This window comes from Microtus pennsylvanicus, chromosome 6 (genome assembly GCF_037038515.1).
Source record: "Microtus pennsylvanicus isolate mMicPen1 chromosome 6, mMicPen1.hap1, whole genome shotgun sequence".
Taxonomy (NCBI): Eukaryota; Metazoa; Chordata; class Mammalia; order Rodentia; family Cricetidae; genus Microtus; species Microtus pennsylvanicus.
In genome coordinates this window covers 26,178,861-26,205,506 of record NC_134584.1, presented here as the reverse complement: position 1 = coordinate 26,205,506, position 26,646 = coordinate 26,178,861, and the positions used below count along the sequence as shown (strand labels likewise).

Sequence of the window (26,646 nt, the reverse complement as noted above, 5' to 3'; positions counted from 1 at the left end):
ATTGATGAGGATTCAGATGTGGTGAAGTTAGATACTGGTTTGTAGAAAAGTGACGGGATGTACAAACGGCTTCTGTCCAGAAGGATATATGTCCACCAAAGACGACCTTAAGCCTACTGAGATTCTATTGGCTTGTGAGGCATTAACTGACCTTGTACATAGTTTAACAATCTCACCCTAGTATGTTTTCCACTTGCTGGAGCTGTGTTAGTTTGTTTTCTTGCCTCTGTCTTTCTACCAGTTTTACCATCTTGCTTGTCTCTTCATCAGTCAGTTAAATGAGTCTTTCACACATGCTAATATATATTCATAAAAGAATTATGTTTAACCAGACACTGTAGCTCATGCCTTCAATCCTAACACTAGTGGAGGAAGAAGGATTGCCATAGGTGCAAGACCTAGGCTTGTCTCAACAAGCAAACAGAATTCTGCTTTTAACTTTTTGAAATTTATGGTTTGATATTTTGGAGTACTAATGTTCACTACTTCACAGTGGTTGAGTTGGTGGGCATACTTGAATACAGTTGTGCAGAGTAGCCAAGGATTTTCAAATCAATACAAGGAAGGTTGGTCTATGTGTGAGAAGGGAAAAGTTTATCCTACATAGTCCCAGCAGAACTGCAGACAGCACTTTAAAATATTACTATGAGGATCAAGGATCCAGGCACAGGCAGGAAAGAGCATCATCAGAACAACTGAATGCTGGCTGCTTTGCCACCAGTGACATTGTTCAGGGGAATATTATGGACCATTACATCGTTGTATTAGTTACAATTGCATTGTTTTCCCTTTCTAATTCTGATTTTGCGAATGCACAAGAAATGGTTTGCTGCAGTGTGGCCCTCTACCCTTGTCACTGCCAAATGTCCTTATGCAAGCTTTTGTTGTTGTTGTTGTTAATCTAATCATTTTAATACAACGCATTGATTGGATTCATTCCCCTCCCTCAGCTCCTCCCAGATCATCTCCATGTTCTCTCTCTCTATCTCTCTCAAAAGAAAACAACAAAAAGAAAAAATTGGAAATCAAAATAGACAAACATACTAAAAAGAAAGAAAACCAGGAATACAAAAATAGTAACAAAAAGCAAACACACACACACACACACACACCATGGAGTCTGTTTTGTATTGACCAACTCCTCTTGGCCATGGGGCCTGCACTGGAGTATGGTTGATATACCAGTGACATTCCATTGAAGAAAACTGATTTTCCTTTCCCCGATATATATCAATTGCAAATAGCTTCTTGGGTCGATATGAAATTTGGTTAGGAAAGTTGACTTCCCTTTCCACCGCTAGGATTTTGTCTGGTTTGAACCTGTACAGTTTCTCTATATACTGTCAATAATCTCTGTGAGTTCATATATGCATCAGTTCTGTGGTGTGTGGAAGAAACCACTTCTTTGGAGTCATCCACCATCTCTGGCTCCTGCAATCTTCCTGCCTCCTCTTCCACATAGATGTGTTGGCCTTGAGAGGAGGTGGTTGATGCAGACATCCCATTTAGGACTGAGTCTTCCAGTGTCTCTTACTTTATGGATCTGTTTGTTACTGGCTGTCTATTGCAACAATTCTCTCTGGTGATACCTGTGCAAGGTTTTATAAAATCTCTAAGTCGGACAAAGTTCAAAACTTAACACCAAATTTCAATTCACTATTCCCATTTTTCCTGATTCACAGAAAATTGTTCAAATTATTCTTCACATCTTTTACTAAGAAGCAACTTAAACAGCGTTGACAGCCGTGGATTTCGATACCTACCTAAAATCAGGGTGGCAGGCAGACACGGGAGAAAGGACAGAGTGAGTGACTGGGCTGTGCTAGCTTTCAGCACACAGTCCTTAAAATGTCACATCATTTTGCCATGTTCCATCAACCATATGACAAGTGCTGTGTTATTCACTGATGAGATAAATATGAATACAAATTCCTTTTCCTGACCCTGAGGAATTCAGAGTCTCCTGTCAAAAGAACAAACATAAAAATTTCAAATTGAAATTACCAAAAGGTTAAATATGTATGTATCAGCGGTGTGGGAGGATATTTGGATTTCTAAATGGGGTTTTAGAGGGCACAAAGGAATTAGGCATTCAGAGAGGATATTCCACATGAAAGGACCTAGGTGAGCACTTCCTTTAGTGTTTAACCTGTTACTATCATCTGAGAGTAATGAGCACATTCCTGATACTGGACCACAAATGAAGATCAAGCATCTTACTGTAACAGAACACAAACAATAATAATGAAGGTGAGGAAGAAGGTATCAAATGAAAACCTGCTCATCAGAGACCTCTATTCTCTAAAACATGTACATATACACATATGCTCAAACATATATATCACACTAAATCAAACAACAAATCAATTAACAAAAGAAGAAAACCCACCCATTTCCACTCACATGGGCTTGTTCTCCTGCTGCCTATTTCTGTCTATGACATCATGACCCTCCAAGTAAAGAAGTTAGAGATGTAGAAGCCACCGTGACGTGTGTGTTTCTCCCTCCCATAGCCAGTTAGCCCACCATCAGGTGATGCTTTCTTAGCTTGGATGTCACCATCTCTACCTGACTCTCTGTTTCTGGGTTTAAGGCTGTAGGAATGTACTTATGGCCCACTTAGAAGCAGTTATGTTCCTTTCAATTCTGTTTTCTTATTGCAGCTCAGATGGCTTTGGCACAGGTATCCATCTGCTGAGAGAACCTTCCATTACTGACTCTCACAGCACTGCAGTTTTTCTCGGCAGAAACTGCCATAGCTGTAATTCTGTGTGTTTATTTAATGCAAATTCTTCTACAAGTACATAAGACTTTCATTAGCACATAAGGGTATCTGCTAGACTTCTCCAGGAAAGAGAATTTTCTCTTGATCTCCTGAGTGACTTAGTGTTGGACTCAGTGTGGCACCAACAGCTTGTTGACTCTTAAAAATTTCAGTTAGTGGTTGTGTGGATTTATAATAATCTATAATTTTTTTTCATTTTAAATGTCAATGATATTGACAAATAATTTTAGAGCCGTTTCTTTTAGAGCAGTAGTTTTTCTCTGATATAATGTGATTTATTTCTTATGCACGTGAGGTATTCCAGTTTTACTTTCTATCCACTTGTCTCTTCTTTTTCTGTTATCTGTTTGCTCAGCATAAGCGTCCTTAGCAGAGTGTGGCCAGACTACAGCACATCAAAAGCTGCTACCAGGCATCCCCAGGGAGATTAACGGAAGATTGTTTCTTCATTAGAGGATAGCTCAGAAAGAAAGAGAACAATTGGTAACAAAAGCCATGCTCTTGCAAAACCTTTTCCTGTCTCCCACTTGGAGCCATCTTTGTGACTGACTTCTTCTAGGTGGAGAGTGATCTAGGGCAAACATCAAGTCTTCACACAGATGCACACATATGTGCACACATCCTGACACACACGTACCCATACACATGTGGACATTCATAAACATGTACGCACATGACCATGCAAAATGCCCCAATGAAATCAGAACAGCACAGCTTCATGTAACCTCCTTGAGAAGAACAAAGCTTTTGTTGCCCTTGCTCAAATGATTGGTGGAAGCATTGGCCACAGAGAATCATATCCCAGTAATTCCTAGTCCATGAGAGAAGTTGTTACAGATTTTCTGCTTTGCTTTCAAATGCCAGTGCCTTGCTTCTTCCTCTCCTCTACTCGGCAGAGCTAGTCTCTCCCTTGCTTTACCACAAACCCTCTCGCCAACAAGTTGCTTACCTTACCACAAACCTTTCACCAACAAGCCTGCATTTGCCTGACTCTACCTTTTCTTCATTACTTAATAGAAATGATACATATTCCTGGTTTTTACAATCCAGCTGATGGGTATTAGGGTACACAAAATGGCTGAGAAATGAGAGGCGCAAGTCCCTAATCCCAGACACATGCGGAGGAAAACAGGCGCAGAATCTGCTGCGCTTCACCTGACACAGCAGGTAAATCACACCATGGGTAACTGAGTCCTATGGGCAGGAACCGCTTCTCAAAAGGGAAACAGAAGACCTTCTGCAAATGTCCTATTAAAGGAAGGTTGGAGGCCGGGCGGTGGTGGCGCACGCCTTTAATCCCAGCACTCGGGAGGCAGAGGCAGGCGGATCTCTGTGAGTTCGAGACCAGCCTGGTCTACAAGAGCTAGTTCCAGGACAGGCTCCAAAACCACAGAGAAACCCTGTCTCGAAAAAACCAAAAAAAAAAAAAAAAAAAAAGGAAGGTTGGAGATAGGATAGGTTCAAGCAGATGAAAAGGGCAGTGAAAAGCATCTTAGGAAGAGGAAACCTTTTAAAGAAAGGGAATTTTAAAAGTTAAAAGTGTGTTTTGGAAGAACGCTGAAACAAGCAACTTAATGTTACTGTAATGTCACAGATATAAAGGAACAGCTTCCTGCAGGCCTCCAAGATTTTCTCCTGCCATTTTGTTCTTTGTTTTGTTTGAAATAGGATCTCACTGTGTAGACATGGCTGGCCTCAAACTCACAGTAATCCCCCTGCTTTTGTCTCCTCGGCGCTGAGGTTAAAGGCATATGTTGCCATGTCTGATCCTGTTCTCCAAATTTCATAATTTTACATTTTGTATTTACTGTATTATTTTTGCAATAGATTGAAGTTAAAAGAGAAAGGTACTTTTTGCCTTTGGGTTTTTTTGTTTGTTTGTTTTGCTTATGTCTATGCAGCTGTTTTTGTACTGTTTATTTACCTTTCCTAAGTGCAAATAACGGTCTAACAATGAGTTATAAATTTTTACTATTTCTTTTAAGTTACTATTCTTATTCATTCCTTGAGAATTAAACACAATATGTTTTGATCACACTTAGCTCCACAACTCCTTCCAGATCCATCCTTTCTGCCCTCACTTCCCTACCCAGACAACTTTGAATTTTCCCCTTTTTAAAAAGAAGGACCTATCAAGTCAGTTTTTATAGCCCTACTCCTGAGAGTGGGGCCAACTCCTGGATAGTGCTTGATCTATCAGGGGCCACAAAAGTATCTGCCACTTTTTGTTCTTAACAGTCTTTTCACCTCTTCTTCAGTGAAAATCCCGAGCTTTGTGGTGAGGAGTGTGATATGTAAATTCCATCTGGGGCTGAATAGTCCACAATTTCTCATTCTCTGCACAGAACCAGTTGAAGGTCTACATATCAATTGCCATCTACAGCAAGAAGGAGCATCTCTGATGAGAGTTGAGAATTGCATTATCTATAAATATAGCAATAAATCATTTGGAGTCATTTTAATACTATGTCCATCTAGCAAACTAATAGTATCATGTTCTCCCCTAGGGCCCATAATCTACCTGGTCACAGGTACTTAGCACCATTAACAGTGCCAAGTATGCATTCCAGCTCATGGAGAAGGCCTTAGATCCAATCAGAAGATGGATCGTATTACTCCCATTATAACTATGTCCTGTCGCACCCATGGGCATATTTTGTCAGGTTGTAGCTCACACGGCTTTATATTGGGTGATATTGATGGTTGCTTTTCTCCCTCATTAGCTTGGAAAACACCTTCCAGCATTGGGAAAGCTAGGCAGTAGAAATGAAGCTTCTAGGTCAGTATCAGCTTGGCATTCCATGTTCTATGATTCAAGTTATGTGGTGTCTTCAGAAGGAAGATCTTAGGATCAAGTTCTGGATGGTAACCGAGAAAGCTAGCAATAGCCTACAATGCTTGGTAGGCTGTGGGGCCCCACTGGCAAACCGCTCACAAAGAAGGAAGCACTGTTTCTTCTTCCTTCCTTCCTTCCTTCCTTCCTTCCTTCCTTCCTTCCTTCCTCCCTCCCTCCCTCCCTTCCTTTCTTTCTTCCTTCTCTCTCTTTCTTTTGCTAGCATGCAGTGTCTAATTGGAGTATCATTCCTCCATTGTAGGATAATTTCATTAAAACTATATATGTGTATATATGTATATATATATGGTTTCTTATTTCATATGTATGTATATGTATGTATGTTTATGCTTCCACAGTAATAGGCTTCCATCCATATATCTTCTTCAAAAGACCTTCTTTCTTCATCCCCTTATTCCATCACAATTTCCACTGTCTTACCTTCTGACATTCAGTTGTTTGTTGAATAAATGTAACATTATTTTGACTAACAAAGCTCAAACGCTCTATGTTGACCAGAACAAAGCAGAGCACTACACAAATGGAACGTTTTCTCAGATTGAGGCATTGACCATAGCATATGTAATACAGTTACACATCCATTGTGATGCCGGGACTTGAACCTGTGGCACATGACTGATCAGAAAGTGTCCCTGGTTGAATTTGGCTGGGTGAGAGCTGCCCATTGGCAATGCCAAACATTGTCAGATGATTTCTTGAAATTAGATAATGTGGTTTCTACAACTAATAAAGAAAATGTTGTGGATGGATGGAACCAAGTGTGGTGATACACACTCGTAATCCTAGCACTCTAGAGGCTAAGGCAAGAGAATCACACGGATCAGGCTACCCTAGGCTACAAAATGTGAACTAATGTCAAATGAGCAAGAACTGAACAGTAGAGATGGGAAGAGGAAAGATTGTTATTTTTGGTGGATAATTTTAGAAGTAATCATAATAACAGTAAGAGCTGAAAAAGCATTGTCATTATCTGAACACAGATATATTTATTTTTTATGTTTCAAAGCTTATAATACCAACTAATTATAACAATTACCTTCAGATAATTGATTTTCTATTATGAAACTATTATAAAATCTATTAATTTACTTTATGCCTATTAATATCTACATTTCATTATTGGTTTAGCCTGTCTATATTTTATTTTGAGTTAGCTGAGTCTCTATCTCTTAAAATAACAACAACAAAAAAGAAACCTGGAGAACTTGGATTATTGCTGAATTGAACTATTTAGCCTTGGGCTCCCTTGTGTAATCAATGGCAAAGCCACAAGTCTGATCACTAGAGATTGATCTATGGGGCAAGAAAGCAGAGCAAACCTTATAGTTACTTTGTTAAAACCCTCCAGGGCTTCTATAACTGTGAAACAAATCATGGTCACCATGACAAAAAGCTCTAAGCTGAAACAGATGCCAGGCCTCTTCCAGACATCACGACACAGCTCACTAAATCTCCAAACACATGTTTTATTTATCTCATGGTCCCGCAATTGAGAGTTTGTCATTCTGGCTTCACTTCCAAGCATCCCAAGTGCAATAGAACAAATGCTAATAGGGAAAGATATTTGAGACCAGAGAAACAGTAGAGTGAGCAACAGTATAGTGTTAATATGTTGAGAACTTCTGCAAAGGCCTTCTGCAAACTTAAAAGCTATCTGAAGACTTCCCTTTGAACCTTCTCTCTTGCCTTAATAGATTGAGTTTGACATTTCTACAATTGTTTACTGCCACTCTAATTTAAATGACAGCTGCCAAGAGAATATGGTCTTGAGCTGGTGAGACTTTTAGTCCTCTGTCTTTAGAAGATAGTGTCACGGTTTAGCATGAGCTGTGACTCATAGGGAGCACAGGTGTTCACTGCTAAGCATCATTGGACATCCAAAAAGACCTTGGTAAGTTTTCAGTCTGTTTACTCAGTAGCAAGGTTTGGCTATTTATCTGCCCACTAAGGCAAACAAGAAGTTACTGAGAAAATAGAGTTCTCATTGGGATTATAAAATACTGGAAGATCCATGAGAAGCCAAAGCATCCAAAACAATACTGTACTTACAACCACTATTGTAATCAGTAACCCGGAACTATTGGATTCACCTAGAAAAAATATTAGAGTGAGGTAACCCAGACACAGAAAGACAAATATAATATACACTCACTCATAAGTGGCTTTTAGACATAAAACAAAGAAAAACCAGCTTACGGTCCACAAGCCCAGAGAACCTAGACAACAAAGAGGACCTTAAGAGAGACATACATGAATCTAAGTAGGAAGGAGGAAAACACAAGAGCTCTTGAGAAAATTGGGAGCATGCAGATCACAGGAGAAGGTAGAAGAAGAAAGGAAGGAAGGAGGGGGAGAAGAGAAAAATGTATAGCACAATAAAAAACAAGAAAAAAGAAATAGTCACAATAATGTCATTTGAATGCTATTTCTAGTGTGAGCATTGGGAAGCAAGGGAATCTTCAGATCAATCTGTGGCTTTGCCATTTGAAAACTATTGCTACCAACTCCAATTCCTACAGTAAAATTCTTCTCAGTTGTAGATGAGTCAATGAACTCCAAACTACCTCACATTAGTTTACAAAAGCAAGTTGAGTGAAGTATCAAGATGTAGTCTATGATCCTGTATATGCTATAATGTGGGTGGATTGTTTTATATTACTTTTAATTAGGAATACATGTCTCTGTGTGAGCATGTGCGCAGAAGTGCTGGTGCCAGCAGAGACTAGAGAGGGCGTAAGTTTCCCCTGGAGTTAGAGTTACAGACAGTTGTGAGCCGTCAGACCTGGGAGCTGGGAACCATCTTTTAATCCTCTTAAGAGAAGTATGGGCTTTTGGCCACTGAACCATCTCTGCAGCCCAAGGGGGAGTTTTAAAATTCAGTATCTTAGTGGAACTCAGAGAAAGCTGGAAACTCTGGAACTAGCACCTGGAATATGCCTCTTGAATTTGGTGTGCTTTCTTCTTGGCTTTTGACTATAAGTTTTCCCTAACCCCCTCCCTTCTCCTTCCCTCACTCCCTCCCTTCTCTCCCCACCTTCCTCTCCCTCTCTCTCCCATGCATGCAATTTTATTTATTACGCTGATAACCATTGTATATATGCACTATGCACAATATAATATTTTAAAACATATAAGCACGTGGAATGGATGAATCAGGGAAATAAAGATGTGCCTCACCTCATATTTTCCCCATAGTGAGGACACTTAACATCTGTCTGTTCTTCTCATGATTCTCACATATAATAAATAATGTATTGTTATTGACCATGGTCACCATGTCATGTAGTAGAGCTCTGGAACTTATTCCTCTTACCTAAATTGAGATATGAATCCTTTCACCAACCTATTTATATACCTCTACCTGTGTCCCTTTTTGTTTATTTCTCAGTTCTATGTTTTCAGAGTCCTCATGTAGGTGAGATCATGTATTATTGGTCTTTCTGTGCCTGGCTTAGTCCACTTGATATGATGTCTTCCAGGTTCTTCCATGCTCTCAAAAATGGCAGAATTTCCTTCATTTGTTAGTCTGAAAACTGTTTCATTGTTTTCAGAAAGCAAAAAAAAATCAAAATTATTGTATCCATGAATATTAAGTTGATTTTATATCTTGGCTGTTTTGAAAAATCCAGCAGGGTGAATGGGGATCTGCAGCATACAGAATTCATAACTTTGTGTATATCCTCACTAGAGGGATTGCTAGATCAAATAGTAGTTCTGCTTTTATTTATTGAGAAACTTACATGCTGTTTTTAATCAAGACTATACTAGCCTAAATTTCTACAAACTGTTCAGAAGTTTCTGCCTTACATTCTGACCAATGCCTGTTATCATTTGTCTATTTGTCAGTAACTGTTCTAACTGACATGTGGCAATAGGGCGTTATAGTTTTAATTAGCATCCACTTTCTCCTTTTGAAATTCTTCTTTCCCTGTCTCAGTATGTAGTCCAGGTTGGTCTGAAACTCACCTATGTAGCACAGGCTGGCCTCATTTCAAGACCTTCTTTCTGCCTCAGTTGCCCAACTCTGGAATTATAAGTGTGTGTCAAATACCCAACCTTGAGTATTTTTAGTATGCTTATTGGCCATTGTGTGTCATTTTTTGAGAAATGCCTATTCATGGTTTCTTCTTTCCCATTTTTAATTGAGTTCTCTTTTTGCTATCTAGCATGACTAATTGAAAAGTTTATTTTCCCTTCAATGAATTGCATTTTTACCTTTGCCTCCCCCCACAAAAAACCACTCAAGCGTGTTTTCGTGGGTCTACTTTTGGATCTCTGTCTATTGACCCACACAAGCACCCTATCACACTGTCATGGCTGTGAACCAACGTAGTAAACCTTAGAATTGGATTCAATTAATTGTCAGATCTTATGTTTCTATTCTGAGACTTATTTTAACCAATATAAGGACCGTGATTAAGCATGCATATTTTATGATGAGCTTGAATATGTCTAGAAAAGACCCAGCCAAGCATTTAACATGAATTACAATAGAGCTACAAATCAATTCGAGGGGTAGAATCCTCACTAGACTGAACCTTTGAACCCATAAATGTAGCGTCAGTTCTCTTCTTTACCTCTCTAATTTCCTTTATCAGCACTCGGACATTTCCAGACTACAGATTCTGCACATGGCTGTTAGTTTCATTTCTGAATACTTCACTATTTTTAAATAATTATAAATTTTAATGTGAATTTTTTAAATGTAATAGGTATTCTCTTAGGGATACCCTCTCCCCCAAGAAATAGAAGCATATAGTTAAAACTAGACCTGAAAGCAACCTGGTCACAGTTGGTGTTTTGTCTGATAATCAAGCTTTCTGCATAAAGGAAGCAGAGACAAGTCGACTTCCCAGTTAGGGTGATGACTAATATCTAGCACATCTTTACCAGGAACCTCGAAGCTTCTGAGCTGAGAGACCTTCATCTAGTTCTTCCCATCTCTCAGATTTAATTTCCTTTAATTATAAAATGAACATAATGATGTTTCATTGCCAGCAATGCTGAGTAGATGGCGAGGAAATTAGATGACGCAGTGTGCAAGGACCCAGCAGCCAGCATCACAGCTGCCTTCCCAGCGAAGGAGGCTTCTTGTGGAAGACTCATTCGTTTCTCATGAGAAATGAAAAAATAAAATAAAAAGCTGCTTGGAACTTTACTATCTTAGAATGTATCAGCCCACTAGAAAAAAAACTTCAAGTAATGTGAGTCTTTGTTATATTTCCAATTTATTTTTAAGGGCTACTTGATGTGGTGACAGTTTCTATCCTGAGGTTCCTCCTTTAAGTCTTTTTAATAATGTCAGGGCATGGGTGGGTGACTCTCAGAGCAGAGAGTCAGTCCAAAGGGAATACATTTGCCTCTGCCAAATATCTTCTAAGTGCCTGGAGCATCATCTCTGAAGTGCTCCTGAGGACTACTGTCTAATACAGTAAACTGGATCACAAAGAGCCTACTCATACATGTCTTTTCTCTCCTTTTTCCAGCAAGGATTGAAGATAGTTCATCATGCAGAGAAGACACTGTCCAGCTTCTGCAAGTGGCAGAAAAGCATCAATCCCAAGAGCGACCTCAACCCTGTCCATCATGATGTGGCTGTTCTTATCACCAGGTACCTCAAGTCGATGTGCAAAGGAGGGTAACCAGCCAAGAAAGGCTAGTGGCTGAAAGTCTGGTCATATGTACTGGAAGGGATTCTCACCTTCCTTTTCATTTCTTGGTCATTTGTGACAGCAACAGCTGTGGCCTGTGAGCCCCTTGCTGGCTGATACCATGGAGAGGGCATTTAGCAAGCTTGTTTCTTATAAACTATGTCTGTTGGCAAACAAGTCTCTTTTCCTATAATAACAAAGATTTTGCCTTTAAAATTGTCTTCTTTGCTCCAAGAAATATATTTTCAAACCCTTGATTGAAGACTTCTATAACCCTCAGCTGGTGGACTTTCTGAACTTTATATTTCTATTTAGTCTCCCCTTTTCAATTTATAAGACACAATTATCTAGGGACTTAGCTGTTCTAACCCACTCTAGGCTGATGACTAGGATACAGTGCACACATCCTTTCCTGAGTAAACTAGGTGATGTAAATGTACCTTTCTCCTTTTCACCTTCATGTTTAACATGAGGTATAGTGTAGACGTAGGTCACTTGCCTAGAATTGCTTAGGCCCTGGGTTCAGGTCACATCATTGCAAAGATATGATTTTGTGGGGCTGGAGAGATGGCTCAGAGGTTAAGAGCACTGACTGCTTTTCCAGAGGTCCCGAGTACAATTTCCAGCAACCACATGGTGGCTCACAACCATCTGTAATGAGATCTGGTGCCCTCTTCTGGTTTGGAGTAATACATGCAGACAGAACACTGTATACGTAATAAATAAATAAATAATTTTTTTTAAAAAAAGATATGATTTTGTTGTAAGAACAGATGGATCCTATGGTACTACTTAAAAAAAAAACATCAAAACTTTCAGTATCCAGACTATGAAAAGCTAATGAGCTTTCCTAATCAATCCAAGGCTCTTTGAAATCTGATTTTTTTCCACTGGCTGAGTAAACATGTATTGACTTCCTACTATGTTCTTTATAATAATAAGGGCTCATATAATAAAAAGGTGAGGTTAGTTGTAGCTTATGCAAATTTACAGACATCCAGAAATCTAAGGATGTGTACTAAAAGAGGCCTCTTCTGCTAGGGAGAACCAGAGCCTTTGTGCTTAATGTTCCTCATCTGCACAAACCTACTCCACGGGGACTACTGGTCTACCTAAGGTACAGTACATTCTAGAAACCCACTGCTTTAGGTTTATACCAAAAGCTTCTCTTGGAACAGACTTCCATATAACCAGGTTTTAGGACTTTCACTCAAAAGCAGGACTCTGATGATTGAAATTTCAGATGCGGGTAGGACAGACGTATGCATCACATGGGATTCATTATCATCCTTTATATTAAGTTAATGCTATCAAAATGATACGGCTGTTCTGATCTTAATGGCCTGTTTTTCACAGGACCAATCACGTACCCAGGACCTTAGGTTTTTGACCTTAGGACTCGTTATCTAGGGCTTGATAATTCTTTGTTTTGGAAGCTGTTCCTGTAGATAGAGGTAGCTATCTACCTTCTAATTTTCACTTATGAGACTAGTACCCCAAACGACTTGTAAAACCCCAAACTATTTCCAGACATTATAAAAAGTCCCTTAGGAAAGAAGTAAGGTCAAGATCAATTTCCACTCCTCACCCTACTCCAACCCATACTGGAAAATGTTGGTGTGAAATAAAGAAGAGATGAAGAGGAAATGAATGTGAAACTAAACACTGTGACCGAGGAGCTTTTCCCAGACTCACATTGGCAGTGCCCGATAGAATTGCTCTTGTGGAGCACAGATGTGTGAGAATAGACTACACTCATGTTCCCCTTGTGCAGAACTTCCGAGGCAGAGTTTCTTGTGTGTGTCTTCAGTATCTGAGAGAGATAAAGTCAGCCTCCTTTTGAAATCCAAAATTCCTTGTCTCAGAAAATTATATTCCTACAATTCCTTTGCTGTCTCCTCTTTCCTGCTCTTTGATGCTAAGCTGTTAGTAGGTACCTTCTTGTGTATCTGACCATTTGTTAATAAAGAAATCAGATACATGTAAATGCCATAATCAAACTGAAAGAGTTAATAGATTAGCAATGGGTGTCATACCTTTTCCCCAGCAAGTCCCTGAAGAACTGTACTTTTAGACTAACTATTAAAACATGCATCCTGCAGTCAAGGCTGGGATGAATCTGGCTGGAGACTGTATGATCTAACTCTCAGCCCTCCAACAGCTGCCAACAGTCAACATATGATTCACGTCTACGTTGCTTATGAAAGGGGGCTGTTTCTCACACTCCTTAGCACTACCCACTGGGAGAACTGAACTCACAGTTTCTCCAGGTGTGGGTCCTTTCCTTTTCCCAAAGGATGCAGAAAGCAAGTAACCATTTGTTGCTGCAGACGAGGCCCACACAAACCTTTGCAACTGAAGTCTGGAATCACCACCAGCGCTTGTGCTAACCAAAAGTTCCTCTTGTGCTTGAAGAAAGTCTAGTGACTAATTAATGACTCTGAAAACTCTTGTCAACGACTGAAATAATCTATCAGGATATGAAGGCCTGCTTTTGTTTGAAAAGCTGCAGTGTTTTCTGAAGTTCTCTGAGGCTTTCCTTCCCTTTTTTCTAGCTAATTTCCGATGAAAAGGAGAGATGAGGTGTCACAGTGTTCATGGGTTATGCAAACACACAGTATTCATGTATAAGTTTTATTAGTGTAGTCTGACTAGATAGATAATTGATTTCATCTCTGTGGGATAGTGAGAGAAACTGCATTTTTCATAAGACAAAACAAACAAACAAGCCCCAGCTGAGTTTTGAAAACAGAACTCAGAAAACCCAAGAGGGGGTTTCATGTCTAAAAAGAAAACTGCTAATCACCTCTTCCTTATTCAATGTTTAACTTTTATTTCCAGTGCACTATTTTGTTAGCCTAATCATACTCATCCCCTGAGATGATGTGCAAAAACCACTCAAAATAAAATGCTTTCAATTCTCCCAACATTGTAAAGTTTGGGAAATTGAATTAATTAAGAGATAAGATCAGAATGGGTCCGATAGATTCAAAGTCCTGTTCTCACGTGGGCTTTATTGTAAAACATGCTTTGAAGATACCAACCATAGTAGTGTATACTGATGTAGCTTTGCAGGAAGCTTGTTCAAGCATTTCTTTGGGTGTTTAAGCATCTCTGGTCTCTCCTTTCAGAAAGGACATCTGTGCTGGTGTCAATCGCCCTTGTGAGACCCTGGGGCTGTCGCAACTATCAGGAATGTGCCAGCCTCACAGGAGCTGCAACATCAATGAAGATTCTGGCCTACCCCTGGCTTTCACCATTGCCCACGAGCTCGGGCACAGGTAAAGAGTTCAAGCAGCAGAGATGCGCTTGCCATGGTCATGTATCCCTAGCACTGAAGGGAGTGGAAAGCAGTTAAAACTGAGTATCACAAGATTCGGTTTGCATGTGGCACAGGTTCACCCCCTGATCTCTGTAACTTCTTCTGAGAAGCAGAGAGAATGCCGTATTTCCCAACCTTCATCTACTCTGTCTTCACCACTTATAACAATTATATATTAGAGTCAGTGAGACTTGCTTCAAAAGGCAATGTTTGTTTGTTTGGGTTTTGTTTAAGACACAGTCTCCCATGCTGGCCTGAAACTTATAATATAGCTCAGGCCAGCCTTTAATTCATTACAATTCTCCCACCTCAAACTCCCAACTGCTAGGATTATAGGCATGAGTCTTTATATTCATCTTGAAATGGTAATATTTTTTAAGTTTAGTAATATCACTTCCCTTTATTGGTTAAAGGCCCTTTGACAACAAATGGAGATCCAAATTATCTCCAGTCCTTGTATAATTCCACACTAACAGCCATGTCCAATTACAAAGGATCAAACAATACTTAGGGATGATATGCTGTGATGTTAATCTTCATTGTCAACATGATTGGATGTAAAATCACCATGGTAACATATCTCTGGGTGTGCCAGTGAGATGTTTCCAGAGGTTTCATTCAAGAGGGAAGACCCACTTAGTCTTACAATCCCATAGTCTTTGTGACTGAATGAGAAGGATAAAGTGAGATGAATCCCAAGATCCATTTATCTCTATGTCATGGATGCAGATGTAAGTGACCAGATGCCTGATGCTCCAGCAACCATGCCTTGACCACCATGATAGTCAAGCTATGACTCAAAGTAAACCCCTTGCCTTCCAAGTATTCCCGTCAGGTATCTTGCCATGGTAATGAGTAAAATCATCATAATGTTGCTCAGACCTTCCTAATCACCTTACCCGCAGTGGAGCAGGGGAGGGTAATAATGCAGTGATGCCCCTGCCTCAGGCTCCTGTCACTTTGATCTCCCTGGTAGGATGACCTGTTCCCTCACGAACCAGGTAAATCCCCTTCTCTTTGACTTGTTTCTGTCAGGGCATTTTATTACAGCAACAGAAAAGAAAGACAGACAGACAGGCAGGCGTGTCCTAAGGATGGCTTATTGCTAATGTTTTCTTCCAGGTAAGATGAAACTTCTTGAAAAACATCTTAATGGACAACTTTAGAATCTGATCTGTAGTGTGCTTTCTTTTAGGCCACTAACTGGCTCCCAAACCGTGACACAGACACTTATTAGTTTTGAGTGCTTGGCCTTACCTTATGTTTATTTCTTGCTAGCTCTTACCACTTAACCTGTTTCTCTCCATCTACGTTTTTCCTCAGGACTTTTTCCTTTCTTTCCTTCTGTGTGTCCTACTCCTGCCTGGCCCAGAGCATTTCCCTGTCTTTCTCCCTTGTTCTCTGCTCCTTCTTCTTCCTCAAGCCTAGATTTCTCCTCCCACTTGTTCTGTCTGCCTGCCAGCCCTGCTTATCCTTCCTTCTTCTGACAGTCAGCTTTTTATTAGACCAATCAGATGCCTTAGGCAGGCAAGGTAAAACAAATGTAACACATATTTGCATCCTTAACAAAGAGAGCAATAAGAAATGTAACACATCTTTACATCGTTAACAAAGAGAGCAATAAAAAAATGTAACATAGCTTTACATCTTTAACAAAGTTAAAAAGGCAATAGTAAAAAATGTAACACATCTTTACATCTGTTAACAAAGTTAACAAAAGCAGCAGCAACAAACATAACACACTTTTACATTGTTAAAGTAATATTCTGCAACATAAATGTAATGCATTTTTGCATAGTTAAAATATTATTTCACAACACTGATCAACACGCCCCATCTTTCCAGAGGGTGGAGGTCTAAAAGCAATGAGTAAAATAAATGTTTTCCAGAGATTTAGCTATATATTATCTGAAAAATAAATGGCCACTGTAGTTGCGAAGAGGTCTTGGGATATCATTTTGAGAACTAACTTTAATGGCCAGTAGTAGGATATATTACAGGGTAACTGGAAGGAAGCTTTAAAGCCTTTACTAAGCAATTTACTGACTAGAGGCTGAAGTTCTGCCTGGACCTTAAACCAGAGAAAATATTGCTCCTGGTTAGGAAAGACATGAAAGTCTTTAAATCTGATTTTAGTTGGTATGGCTGTGGAATGACAAAATTAAGGTCACTAAAAATATACAAAATTAACACTCTTGACCTTCTACTTATGCCATTAGACTTTTCATTGTGTAATGACTGCTCTCAACAGTCTATGAACTAGACACTATTGTTAGCTTAGATCTTATATGTATACATTAAACGACAAAATTAAGAAAAAAATCGAAAACTTCTATAAGCTTTCAGAGACCATTTACACACCAATTAGTAGAGCATTCAAGTTATTTAAATATATGCTTTAGCTAGATGTATTATTGAAGTCAGATGTCAGAATGTTTGAGTGGAGGTTTGATAAAGATTCTGGATTTGCCAGACATCAAGGGTTCCCCTCAGTAAAGATCTTAGCCTATTGGGCTTTGCTTGTCAGTGTAACCACAAATGAAAGAGCTTTTTCTAACAGGAGATTCAGAGTGAGGAGTCCCATGAACAATTAATCTACCCATACTGCATCCTGGGAGCCTGCCCCCACCATTGTTTCTTCTCCTCTCTATAAAGAACAAACACCAGGCACACTCAGTAAAGCACTAGAGAAGAGTAAGAGTTGAGAAGAACCCCGGAGACTGTATTGTGTGAGACCTCTTCAGTCCGGGCTCACTCACCATAAAGCTTGCAACCATGCAAAGTAATTTTACCTATGTGACAAGGCTGGAACATTGCCCCATGACTGGGTAAAGTAAACACTTGCTCTGACTTTTCCATCAGTCAGTAGTATGCTCCTAGATGGTTCCGTTGATCTTGCTATACTTAATTTTATCTGTTAAATGAGTGGGTGGCACCAGGCAAATTCTTAGGTGCTGTGATTTATTGAATCCTCACAACACAGCCCCGATGACAAGTGTGATATCTTTTAATATCTTTGGTTGTCAAAAATTCAGAGATAGAGAACATAGGTGACTTTTTGTAATTAAACCATGATTGTCAATGTGGATGAGCTACACCAAAATGTTAGCCCTGGCAAAAACAAGCAGTGATTGTTAGTCTTAGCAAAATGAAAGATATTCTCATGTACAAACATATAGACCTCCTCAATCCTGCTACGTAGGGGGATGAGGCTCATGAAGCAGTTAGTACCCAGCACTTGGGTGGTGCCGCAAAGGCCTCATAGACTCCTGGAGACTTTGATCCGTGAAGGGCAGTAGGAGTGTTCCCCGGCCCAGCCCTGTGGTAGAAGTGCAGGCAGGCCTTGTGGACAATGGGCATTTTCACTGGCTCCCAGGCCTGCTATTAGCAAGAATCTCTTCTTTACAACTCGGGTATCAATTCCCATTCTTTTTAAATCGATATTTTGTTTTATTTGACATATACAGGTGTTTTGCCTGCATGTATTTCTGTGTACCACAGGCATGCTCAGTCCCATAAGGGCCAGAAGAGGGCATTAGACCTCGTTCAACTGGAATTATACCGTTGTGAGCTGCCATGTTGGTGCTAGGAACCTAACCTGGGTCCTCTGGAAGAGCAGCTAGTGTTCTTAACTGCTGAGTCGTATCTCTAACCCCAATTTTTAGAATTGATTTTTAAAAAGAAGAATGTTCCATCTTGAGCTGAGTATTCCAGTCTTGTCTTCTCTGTACGTTGGCCTGTTGTGGATTTGTGAACTGCCATTCCATCTACTGCAGAAGGAAGCTTCCTGGACGAAAGCGGAAAGGTGCATTAATTTATAGATATAATAACAAGAACTTAGGTTCTCCCCTAGGATCTATGACCCTAGCCAGCTACAGGGTTTGGGCCCAGTTAATGGTACTAGCATAAGTTCTGCTGTGTAGAGCAGGTTTTAAATCCAATCAGAACGAGTATTGGTTATGCCTGTATATCCACTATTGCACCAGTGATGTATCTTGCCAGGCCAGTTGTTATTGTAGTCTTTAGGGCTCACAGTTAGGTAAAACTGCTCAACACTTTATAACCCTGATAATGTAAACAGAACCTCTCAAACCATGAAAGTTTTCTGGTAGGAATAAAGCTTCCAGGTTAGGACCAGGTTGAGATTTTTATGTCCTATGATTTTAGTGTGTGGTGTCTTCAGCAGGAGAGTCTTACCATCCCATTCTAAAGGGTATTCAAGAACAGGGGTAATAGCCCATAATTTGGGGTAATCTAAGAGACTCCATTGACCAATGATTCGTCAAGAGGTAGCCCATACTCAGCACTGAGCTTTTTATTTGGTGGTTATAACTGTCTGAGAGAGGTGTTGTTCCTCTGTTATAGAATAACCATGTCTCATTTCTTTTTATATATGTACATATTTCCGGAAGGTCCTACAATAATACATTTCCACGTAGAATTTTCAAAGGTGTTTGGTGTTCCTCATCCCTCTTCATACTCTCGCCTCATCCCTGCCCTCCCACCTTGCCCCATTAAAGCTTTCCTGTTTCTTCATTCCTCTTTTTTTTTTATTTTTTTATTTTTTGTTTTTTGAGACAGGGTTTCTCTGTAGCTTTGGAGCCTGTCCTGGAACTCCCTTTGTAGACCAGGCAGGCCTCGAACTCACAGAGATCCGCCTGCCTCTGCCTCCCGAGTGCTGGGATTAAAGGCGTGTGCCACCTCCGCCAGGCTTTCATTCCTCTTTTTGCCTCATTACACTGGTATTCTCTCTACCTTCTCTTGAAATCAACCATAACTTCTTACTAGTTCATTGACTTCTATGGGTATTCAACCTAAATATTTATGAACTACTGAATAGATAATGAAAATATATATGCATACAGCATAATATTTAGCTGCAAAGAAAAAATGAAATTTAGAGGTAAATAGATGGAGCTAGTAATACTAACTCAGAGTGAGGCAACTCAGACACACACAGAGAAATGCTGACTGCTCGCTCTCACCTGTAGGTGCAAGATTTGAAACTTGGCTATGTGTATGTAAATTAGAATATATAAAATTACTTTGCTCTTCGTAATGAAAGCACCATGGTTATATTGAGTGTACACATTGGCTCAATATCATCACCCCAGCTTCCAGATTGTGCTGTTTCATTTATTGAGCTTTTCTCCCCGTCTGTTCAAACCTGGTATTCTCTGAAAGATTTGGAAAAGCTCATATTCCCATTTTCATGGTTCTTGTTCTCTGCAAGTTTCACAGAACCATAAGATGAATAAACACTATGAGGTAAAGAGCAGATATACCCCCACAAAGTGTTACTGAAGGCAAGGAATTTACTTAAGCTACTACTTCAGCTTGTAATTTAGTAAACCCACTTTAAAGGAATTGAAACAACGAAGACCCAGAAAACAGGTTGGCCAAGAAACCCCTGGGATTGATACAGCAATACAAGGTGCCTGCTCCAAACTACTGCTTGGATTCTCCCCAAGGGGTAGAAGACATCTTTTGGAGACAGACCCTTTGCCATTCCAGCCCCATGCATTCTCATCCTTCACTGTTCCTGACTTACTCCTCCCATGTGACTCCTCCACCAGCTTAGTGCAAGCAGACAGTGCCTTTGTTTCATAGCACCTTTTTCTTCTTAAAACAAGAATAGAGCTTGAGGAAAAGGTTCTGCAATGCACTAAAAATGTAGGAAAACAAAAATGAGATCTTGGTGAGCTTCTATATTTTGAGTATAGAATGACCAGTAACCAGGAACATTGTGATACACACGGATTGTCTCACGGGGATAGAAGCAAGTGGACCATACGTTCCAGTTAGACCAGGCTGCAATAGCAAAATTCTATTTCAAAAGACTAAAGACTTAAGATGTAGTTCCATGGTTGAGTGCTTTCCTAGCAAGCGCAAGAACCTAGATTCAGCCTTCAGTACTAAGAAAACATGAAAAAGTCAACCTCAAGCACACAGATGTGTATGTTAGAATACCCTCCACTGAAAAGATCATCGTTTGGGACTGGGGTTGTTGCTCATTTGATAGAATGCTTCATCAGCATGCATGAAGCCTGGAATTTGACCCTAGTACTTTATGAACCAAACAGGAGGACACACACCTGGAATTGCAGCACCTGGGTGGTGGAGGTACTTGAATCACAAGTTCAAGACCATCCTCAGCTACATAGCAAGTTAGGGGCCAACCTGAGCTTCATAAGACCCTGTCTCAGAAATATCTTCTTTGTGAATTTTTTTTGAGACTTGCTCCCAGTGCAAGACCTTTTCTAGCTGCTGAATATATGACATTGTGCAGTAAACGCGTAATGAACAGGGTGGGGCTGACGGGCAGCAGCCCGGGGAAGCCTTACAAGAGGTTTCTACTCTACCACTTTCTTTGTAAGTAGATGATTAAATCTGCAGACTTATTCTTGATGTTTCCTTGTGACTTTTATATTCATGGACTGTGATTAAAGTTTGCAAGTAAGTTGCTAATAATGCAATACATAAAACACAAGACAATCTCTAAATTCCAAAGTCTATTCTGTGCATGAGCTGCTAACGCTGACCAGATCCATTAAAGTGAAATGTGAGTTTCTTACTCAGAGGAGTGGGGAAAAAAATTTTAAAAATCATACTTTTCTGTATTCTGTTCTGAAAAACTTAAGCCAACATCTCTAGGATCTAACTGGCCCAAATCTCCATGGGAACAGATTGTTGTAGGAACCTCAGGTATCTTTGGAGAATCCTAAGGATATTAGTTGTAGAACGACAACTCTGGGTCAGTTATTTCCTAAGCACCTCTGGCATGGCAGGCAGTTAAATATTATAGTCCTTCAGAACTGCTTTCCTGGCCTGCCATAACAGAAAGAGACCATGGGACAGACACACAAATGAGTTCAAAACACAAGATCTCTATTGGAGACCACATTTGCCTCCAACAGGATGGATGGCTTTTGACCTGTAAAATTATTCTCTAAAAGAAGGAAATTAATCTCGACAATTAATATCTGTTGTGTATACACATGTGTGCACATAGCTATGCAAATGTGTATATATGTATGTGTGTGTACTTGTATGCACACGTGCACAGAGGCCAGAGGTCAGCGTTGGGTTGACGGTGTCTTCCTCGTCTGTTCTGCATTTTATTATCTGAGACAGGGTCTCTCACTGGTCTTGAACTCACCCAGAAGGCCAGGCTTGTCGGACGGCAGGCACCAACCGCCTTCTCCACACTGGAATCATAGATGCTGGCTTTTTACATGGGTTCTAGGGGACAGAACTTGAGTTTGCTGAATTTGATTTGCTGAGTCATCGTCCAAGGGAAATTTTATTTTGTTTTTTGTTTTTTGAGGCAGAATTTCTCTGTAGCTTTGGAGCCTGTCCTGGAACTAGCTCTTGTAGGCCTCAAATGTACAGAGATCCGCTTGCCTCTACCTCCTGAGTGCTGGGATTAAAGGCGTGCACCACCACTTCCCAATTAAATTTCTGTTGCTTATGCGACTTTTGATCTAGACCGGGCCTTGCTCAGTGGCTTTTGGGTCTTTCTTCCTTCAGATCTCTTCCTAGCACTATGGTGACTGCCCATTTTCTAGAAGAGAAAGTAACTTGCAGTAACTCAAATTTCATCAAACCACAGAGCTCAAATTCAATCCAGACTGTCTATCTTCATAACCTCTGCTCTCAACCACTGAACTGTGAGGTCTCCCCATTGTGTGGGCATTGAAGATCTGTTGGAATGGGGTAAAAAAAATCCATTCGTCAGTGCCTGGGCCTCCACCAGAGACTCCCTTAGACTGCTTTCTTGGTTCTCTTGGATTTGCTTATACTGGACTTGCTTCAAAGAGAAGACAGGTGTACTGGGACATGCTTTGCTCTTCTGACTTCAGAATACAGGGAGCCAGGTTGAGCACTCTTGGCTTTCTGCCAAACAGGGAGCCAGGCTGAGCACGCTCGGCTTTCTGCCAAGCAGAGGTTTGTTTTAATTCTCCATATGGCTGCCGTGGTTATGTAGCTGAGGTTAAGGGCATGTCTATAGTCGTCCCTGAACTTCTGAGTCCAAAATTAGCTATGTCCTTCCAACTTCAAAGTCTCACTTCATAAATAGCCCCCTTTGGAACAAAAGTGGCTTCCTGTGGGTTTTAATCATGGTGGCGAACCTGTGAGTTTCTCCTGTTTAATGCCTGTCTGCTTTCTGTTCTTGTGTTTTGTGTCAGCTTTGGCATCCAGCATGATGGAAAAGAAAATGACTGTGAGCCTGTGGGCAGGCACCCATACATCATGTCCCAGCAAATTCAGTACGATCCCACCCCACTGACATGGTCAAAATGCAGCAAAGACTACATCACCCGCTTCCTGGAGTAAGTGCAGCTCCATTCCGGGCAGTCTCACCGGGCTCTCTTAAGTTGGAAGTCATAATGAGTCTTCCATAGAGGAGTTAATGCCTGGGAAAGACTTGGTTTCATTTTCCAGTCCTCAGTATCGCAGTGGCACCACAGGAGTGGATGCCCCTTCTGCTCTCTGACTAAGTCCCCTATCTACAGGCAAGTGAGCAACCTGATTCTTCCTTGTTGATACTGTCCCAAGCTGTGTGTGTGTGTGTGTGTGTGTGGTGTATGTGGTGTGTGTGTGTGTGTGTGTGTGTGTGTGTGTGTGTGTACGTATATACGAAGAAGGAAAGGGCCATAAGGAAGAGGAGGTTGCTTTGGGTCATAGTCTTTAGCCCTTAACTAGAACAAATACAATTTGTATTTCCTAGATACAACTAAACATATTCTGTCAGATGGGATTTGCACTTCCTTTGATTAACTTTCTTCTAAGGCCCCCGGGGTTCTCTTGCTTGTAAGAATAAGGCTGTCAGGAAGGACAAGGAATGAATCCTTGTGATGTAAATGTCTATTGGATGACTGGAAAGAGTTGGGAGCAGTTGCTCTGGTGTTTGTTGACTTGTTTGCAGCCGGGGCAGGGGATTCTGTCTTGATGATGTTCCCAAGAAGAAAGGCTTGAAGTCCAATGTCATTGCTCCTGGAGTGATCTATGATGTCCACCACCAGTGCCAGCTCCAATATGGCCCAAATGCTACATTCTGCCAGGAAGTGGAAGTAAGCACTTGGTTTCCTGGTGCTCTGGTGGGAGGGGGCAGGGTTTGAGATCTGCAGCGTTGTGAAGGAGGCACCAGAAAAACCTTGGAAACGTCAGGCCTGAGCCCAGAAATGAAAGCTTGCTTTTAAATATACTCATGTGTATGTAAACCAGACACTTACAATGGGGATCACTGACATTCTCAGACCCAACTTTCTTGGAGCTCTGTGGAGTCCTATGCAACTTGAAGGCAGTTCCATGCATGGTGGTTTCCAGAGTTCACAGCATTTAACCCAATAAATGCTATAGCTGTCAGCCTAATCCTTAAAATAGCTCCTTTCCTAAATGTCACCTTGGTTGAAGAATGTCATAAGATCACAGCATAGAAAGAAGACTCATCTCCTACCACTCTGCTTCTTCGTTATTTTCAAGTCTTGATGTTGTGCTCTTAAATAATTAACATCTCAGTCCGGCCTTCTCCATTACCACTGCTGTCTCAATTCTGCTGCTCTCCTCTTGATACTCTAACTACCTACCCTGTCTATCTACTATCCAAAGTGCTATTGCCATTATTTTAAAAGCACAAATCTAACCATGTGTCTATTCTTTTCTTGGAGTCACCACTAACCATTGGGTACAATCCCAACTCCTTGTTCACATTCTTTTATAATTTGGACTCAGCCAACCCTACAGTTTTGAAATACTTTATTTATATTAGATAGATGATAGATAGATAGATAGATAGATAGATAGATAGATAGATAGATAGACGGATGGACGGACGGACGGACAGACAGATAGATAGATGATAGGTAGGTAGATAGATAGATAGATAGATAGATAGATAGATAGATAGATGATAGGTAGATAGGTAGGTAGATAGATAGATGGATGGATGGATAGATAGATATATAGATGATAGGTAGATAGATAGTTAGATGATAGATAGATAGATAGATAGATAGATAGGCAGACAGATAGATAGAAGACAGACAGATAGATAGATAGATAAATAGGAACCTCCTGTCTGAAGTATAGCTGGCAAAAGTTTTCTCCCATTATGCATGTTTCTTCTTCACTTTGCTCATAGCTTCTTTTGCCATGGAGAAACTTTTTAACTTCATGTAATCCCATTTGTCAATCCTTGGTACCTGTTAGTTTCTTACCTTCTAAATTAGTAGGGTTTTTTTTTTCCAGATATGCTTCCATGCAACACTTTTCATGTTTGTTTTCCAGAATGTTTGCCAGACACTGTGGTGCTCTGTGAAAGGCTTCTGCCGCTCAAAGCTGGATGCTGCTGCAGATGGGACACGCTGTGGTGAAAAGAAGGTGATGTGTCATTGGCCTGAGGAAGAAACGTGGGAGGGCAGCTGTCCTGGAGTTCTTGGAAAGAGGTGGAAAGAAGGCCCTGGAGGGCGTGAGGGGCACCCAATGTCACTCACACAGTCGGACCAGACACAGAAGGCTCTAGAGGGCATGAGGAGCACCCAGTGCCTCTCACAGAGACAGAACAGACGTGGGAAAGGATTCCACTTCTGTCGCTCTTTCCAGCTTTTGCTGGGCCCCAGTGGTCTGTGAGAAAGGGCTGAGCACAGTTCGAAAGTTGACTTTTAGAGCATTGGCCCCACTTCCCCTGATAAACGTATGTGGAGTTTCCGGTCTCTTCTGAGCTTGCTACTCACTTTAGTTTTTGATATTTCTCCCTCAGATTGAAGACTGGGAAGCATAGGGGAGTTGCTTCTTCTTTTCATAAACATCAGATTGGGGTCATTAATAATCTTGCTTCTCATTGTCTGGCATGACTGATTGTCTTAGAGTTCTGCCCACTTTCTGAAGCAGGAAAGTCCTACAGCCACAACTCAGACAGTAGGTCTCTTCCAGACTGCCCAAGGGGATGGTGAACTACTAAGCAAGTGGGCTTATTGTCTATGGCTTAGGAGTTTAGTGGGTGTCTTGATATAGCTTGAGCTTGGTATCCTCCATCTCTGAGTTTATAGACACAGTATAAAACTGATACTAGAAGCTAAGCTTATCTGAGGAAGCTCTGTGAGCCCTTTTCTGTGTGACTCCTGACGTCTTTTGGCTTGGAAAGAATTGGGTTTAGACTTACAAATTCTTTGGCCTGCTTGCTTTAGAATCTTCCTGACATATGTGTCCCCACCCCCTCACATCTCTTTGCAGTGGTGTATAGCTGGAAAGTGTATCACAGTGGGGAAGAAACCAGAGAGCATCCCTGGAGGCTGGGGACGCTGGTCATCCTGGTCCCACTGCTCCAGGACCTGCGGGGCAGGAGTACAGAGTGCCGAGAGGCTCTGCAACAACCCCGAGTAAGGCCTGGCGTGAACACTTGCTCTCCTCACTTCTGCGTGTGCTGGGAGGCTATTCTCAAATGGCACGACACCATTCTTGAAGGTGTTTGGAGAAAACTAGACTAATTCCCAAAGACAGAAAGACCCAGATAATTCCCAAAGACAGAAAGACCCAGATGATTCACACATGTGAAACAAAGCACTTCTGTTTTGATAGGTTTTAACTTGACTTCTGAGTCTCAAAACACAAGTAATCTTATTCCATCACTTGAGTTAAAGAAAGCAAACTTCTTTTAAATACATACACAATTTTCTTTCAAACATGTTATCTATGTGGAAGTCTCCAGGAGCTTATGCAATTAAATCCTTCCAGATAACTTACACTCTCTTCTAAGAAATAGATTCATTAAACTCAGTTTTGTTGATATGATTATAGGTAGCTTTCAATCACAACGAATATACAATTACATCAAAGTGTTCATCCCTCATGTAAGTAATAAAATGGGCACACACATTTCTGAAGTTAATTATCACTAATATTCTAACAACATATTTCTATGCATTTTAGGATTCCATAATGACCTATAAAGAATTTCATAATTCACTTTTTAATTTTTAATCTAATTTTTTCATATAATAAACTTACAATGTTACTATGTGTATATAAGTTA

At 40.6% G+C, this 26,646-nt stretch overlaps 1 protein-coding gene across 2 annotated transcripts in view; it reads left to right on the top strand.

Moving 5' to 3' along the window:
- The window catches only part of Adamts12 (ADAM metallopeptidase with thrombospondin type 1 motif 12), a 231,404-nt gene that overhangs the window by 126,102 nt on the left and 78,656 nt on the right, over positions 1–26,646 (top strand). For both annotated transcript variants that reach the window (XM_075975878.1, XM_075975877.1), the window contains exons 6-11: positions 11,126–11,250; positions 14,422–14,571; positions 22,802–22,945; positions 23,542–23,686; positions 24,903–24,995; positions 25,848–25,993. In XM_075975878.1, the coding sequence (XP_075831993.1) occupies positions 11,126–11,250; positions 14,422–14,571; positions 22,802–22,945; positions 23,542–23,686; positions 24,903–24,995; positions 25,848–25,993 (803 nt within the window). The remainder of the gene's footprint in view (positions 1–11,125; positions 11,251–14,421; positions 14,572–22,801; positions 22,946–23,541; positions 23,687–24,902; positions 24,996–25,847; positions 25,994–26,646) is intronic.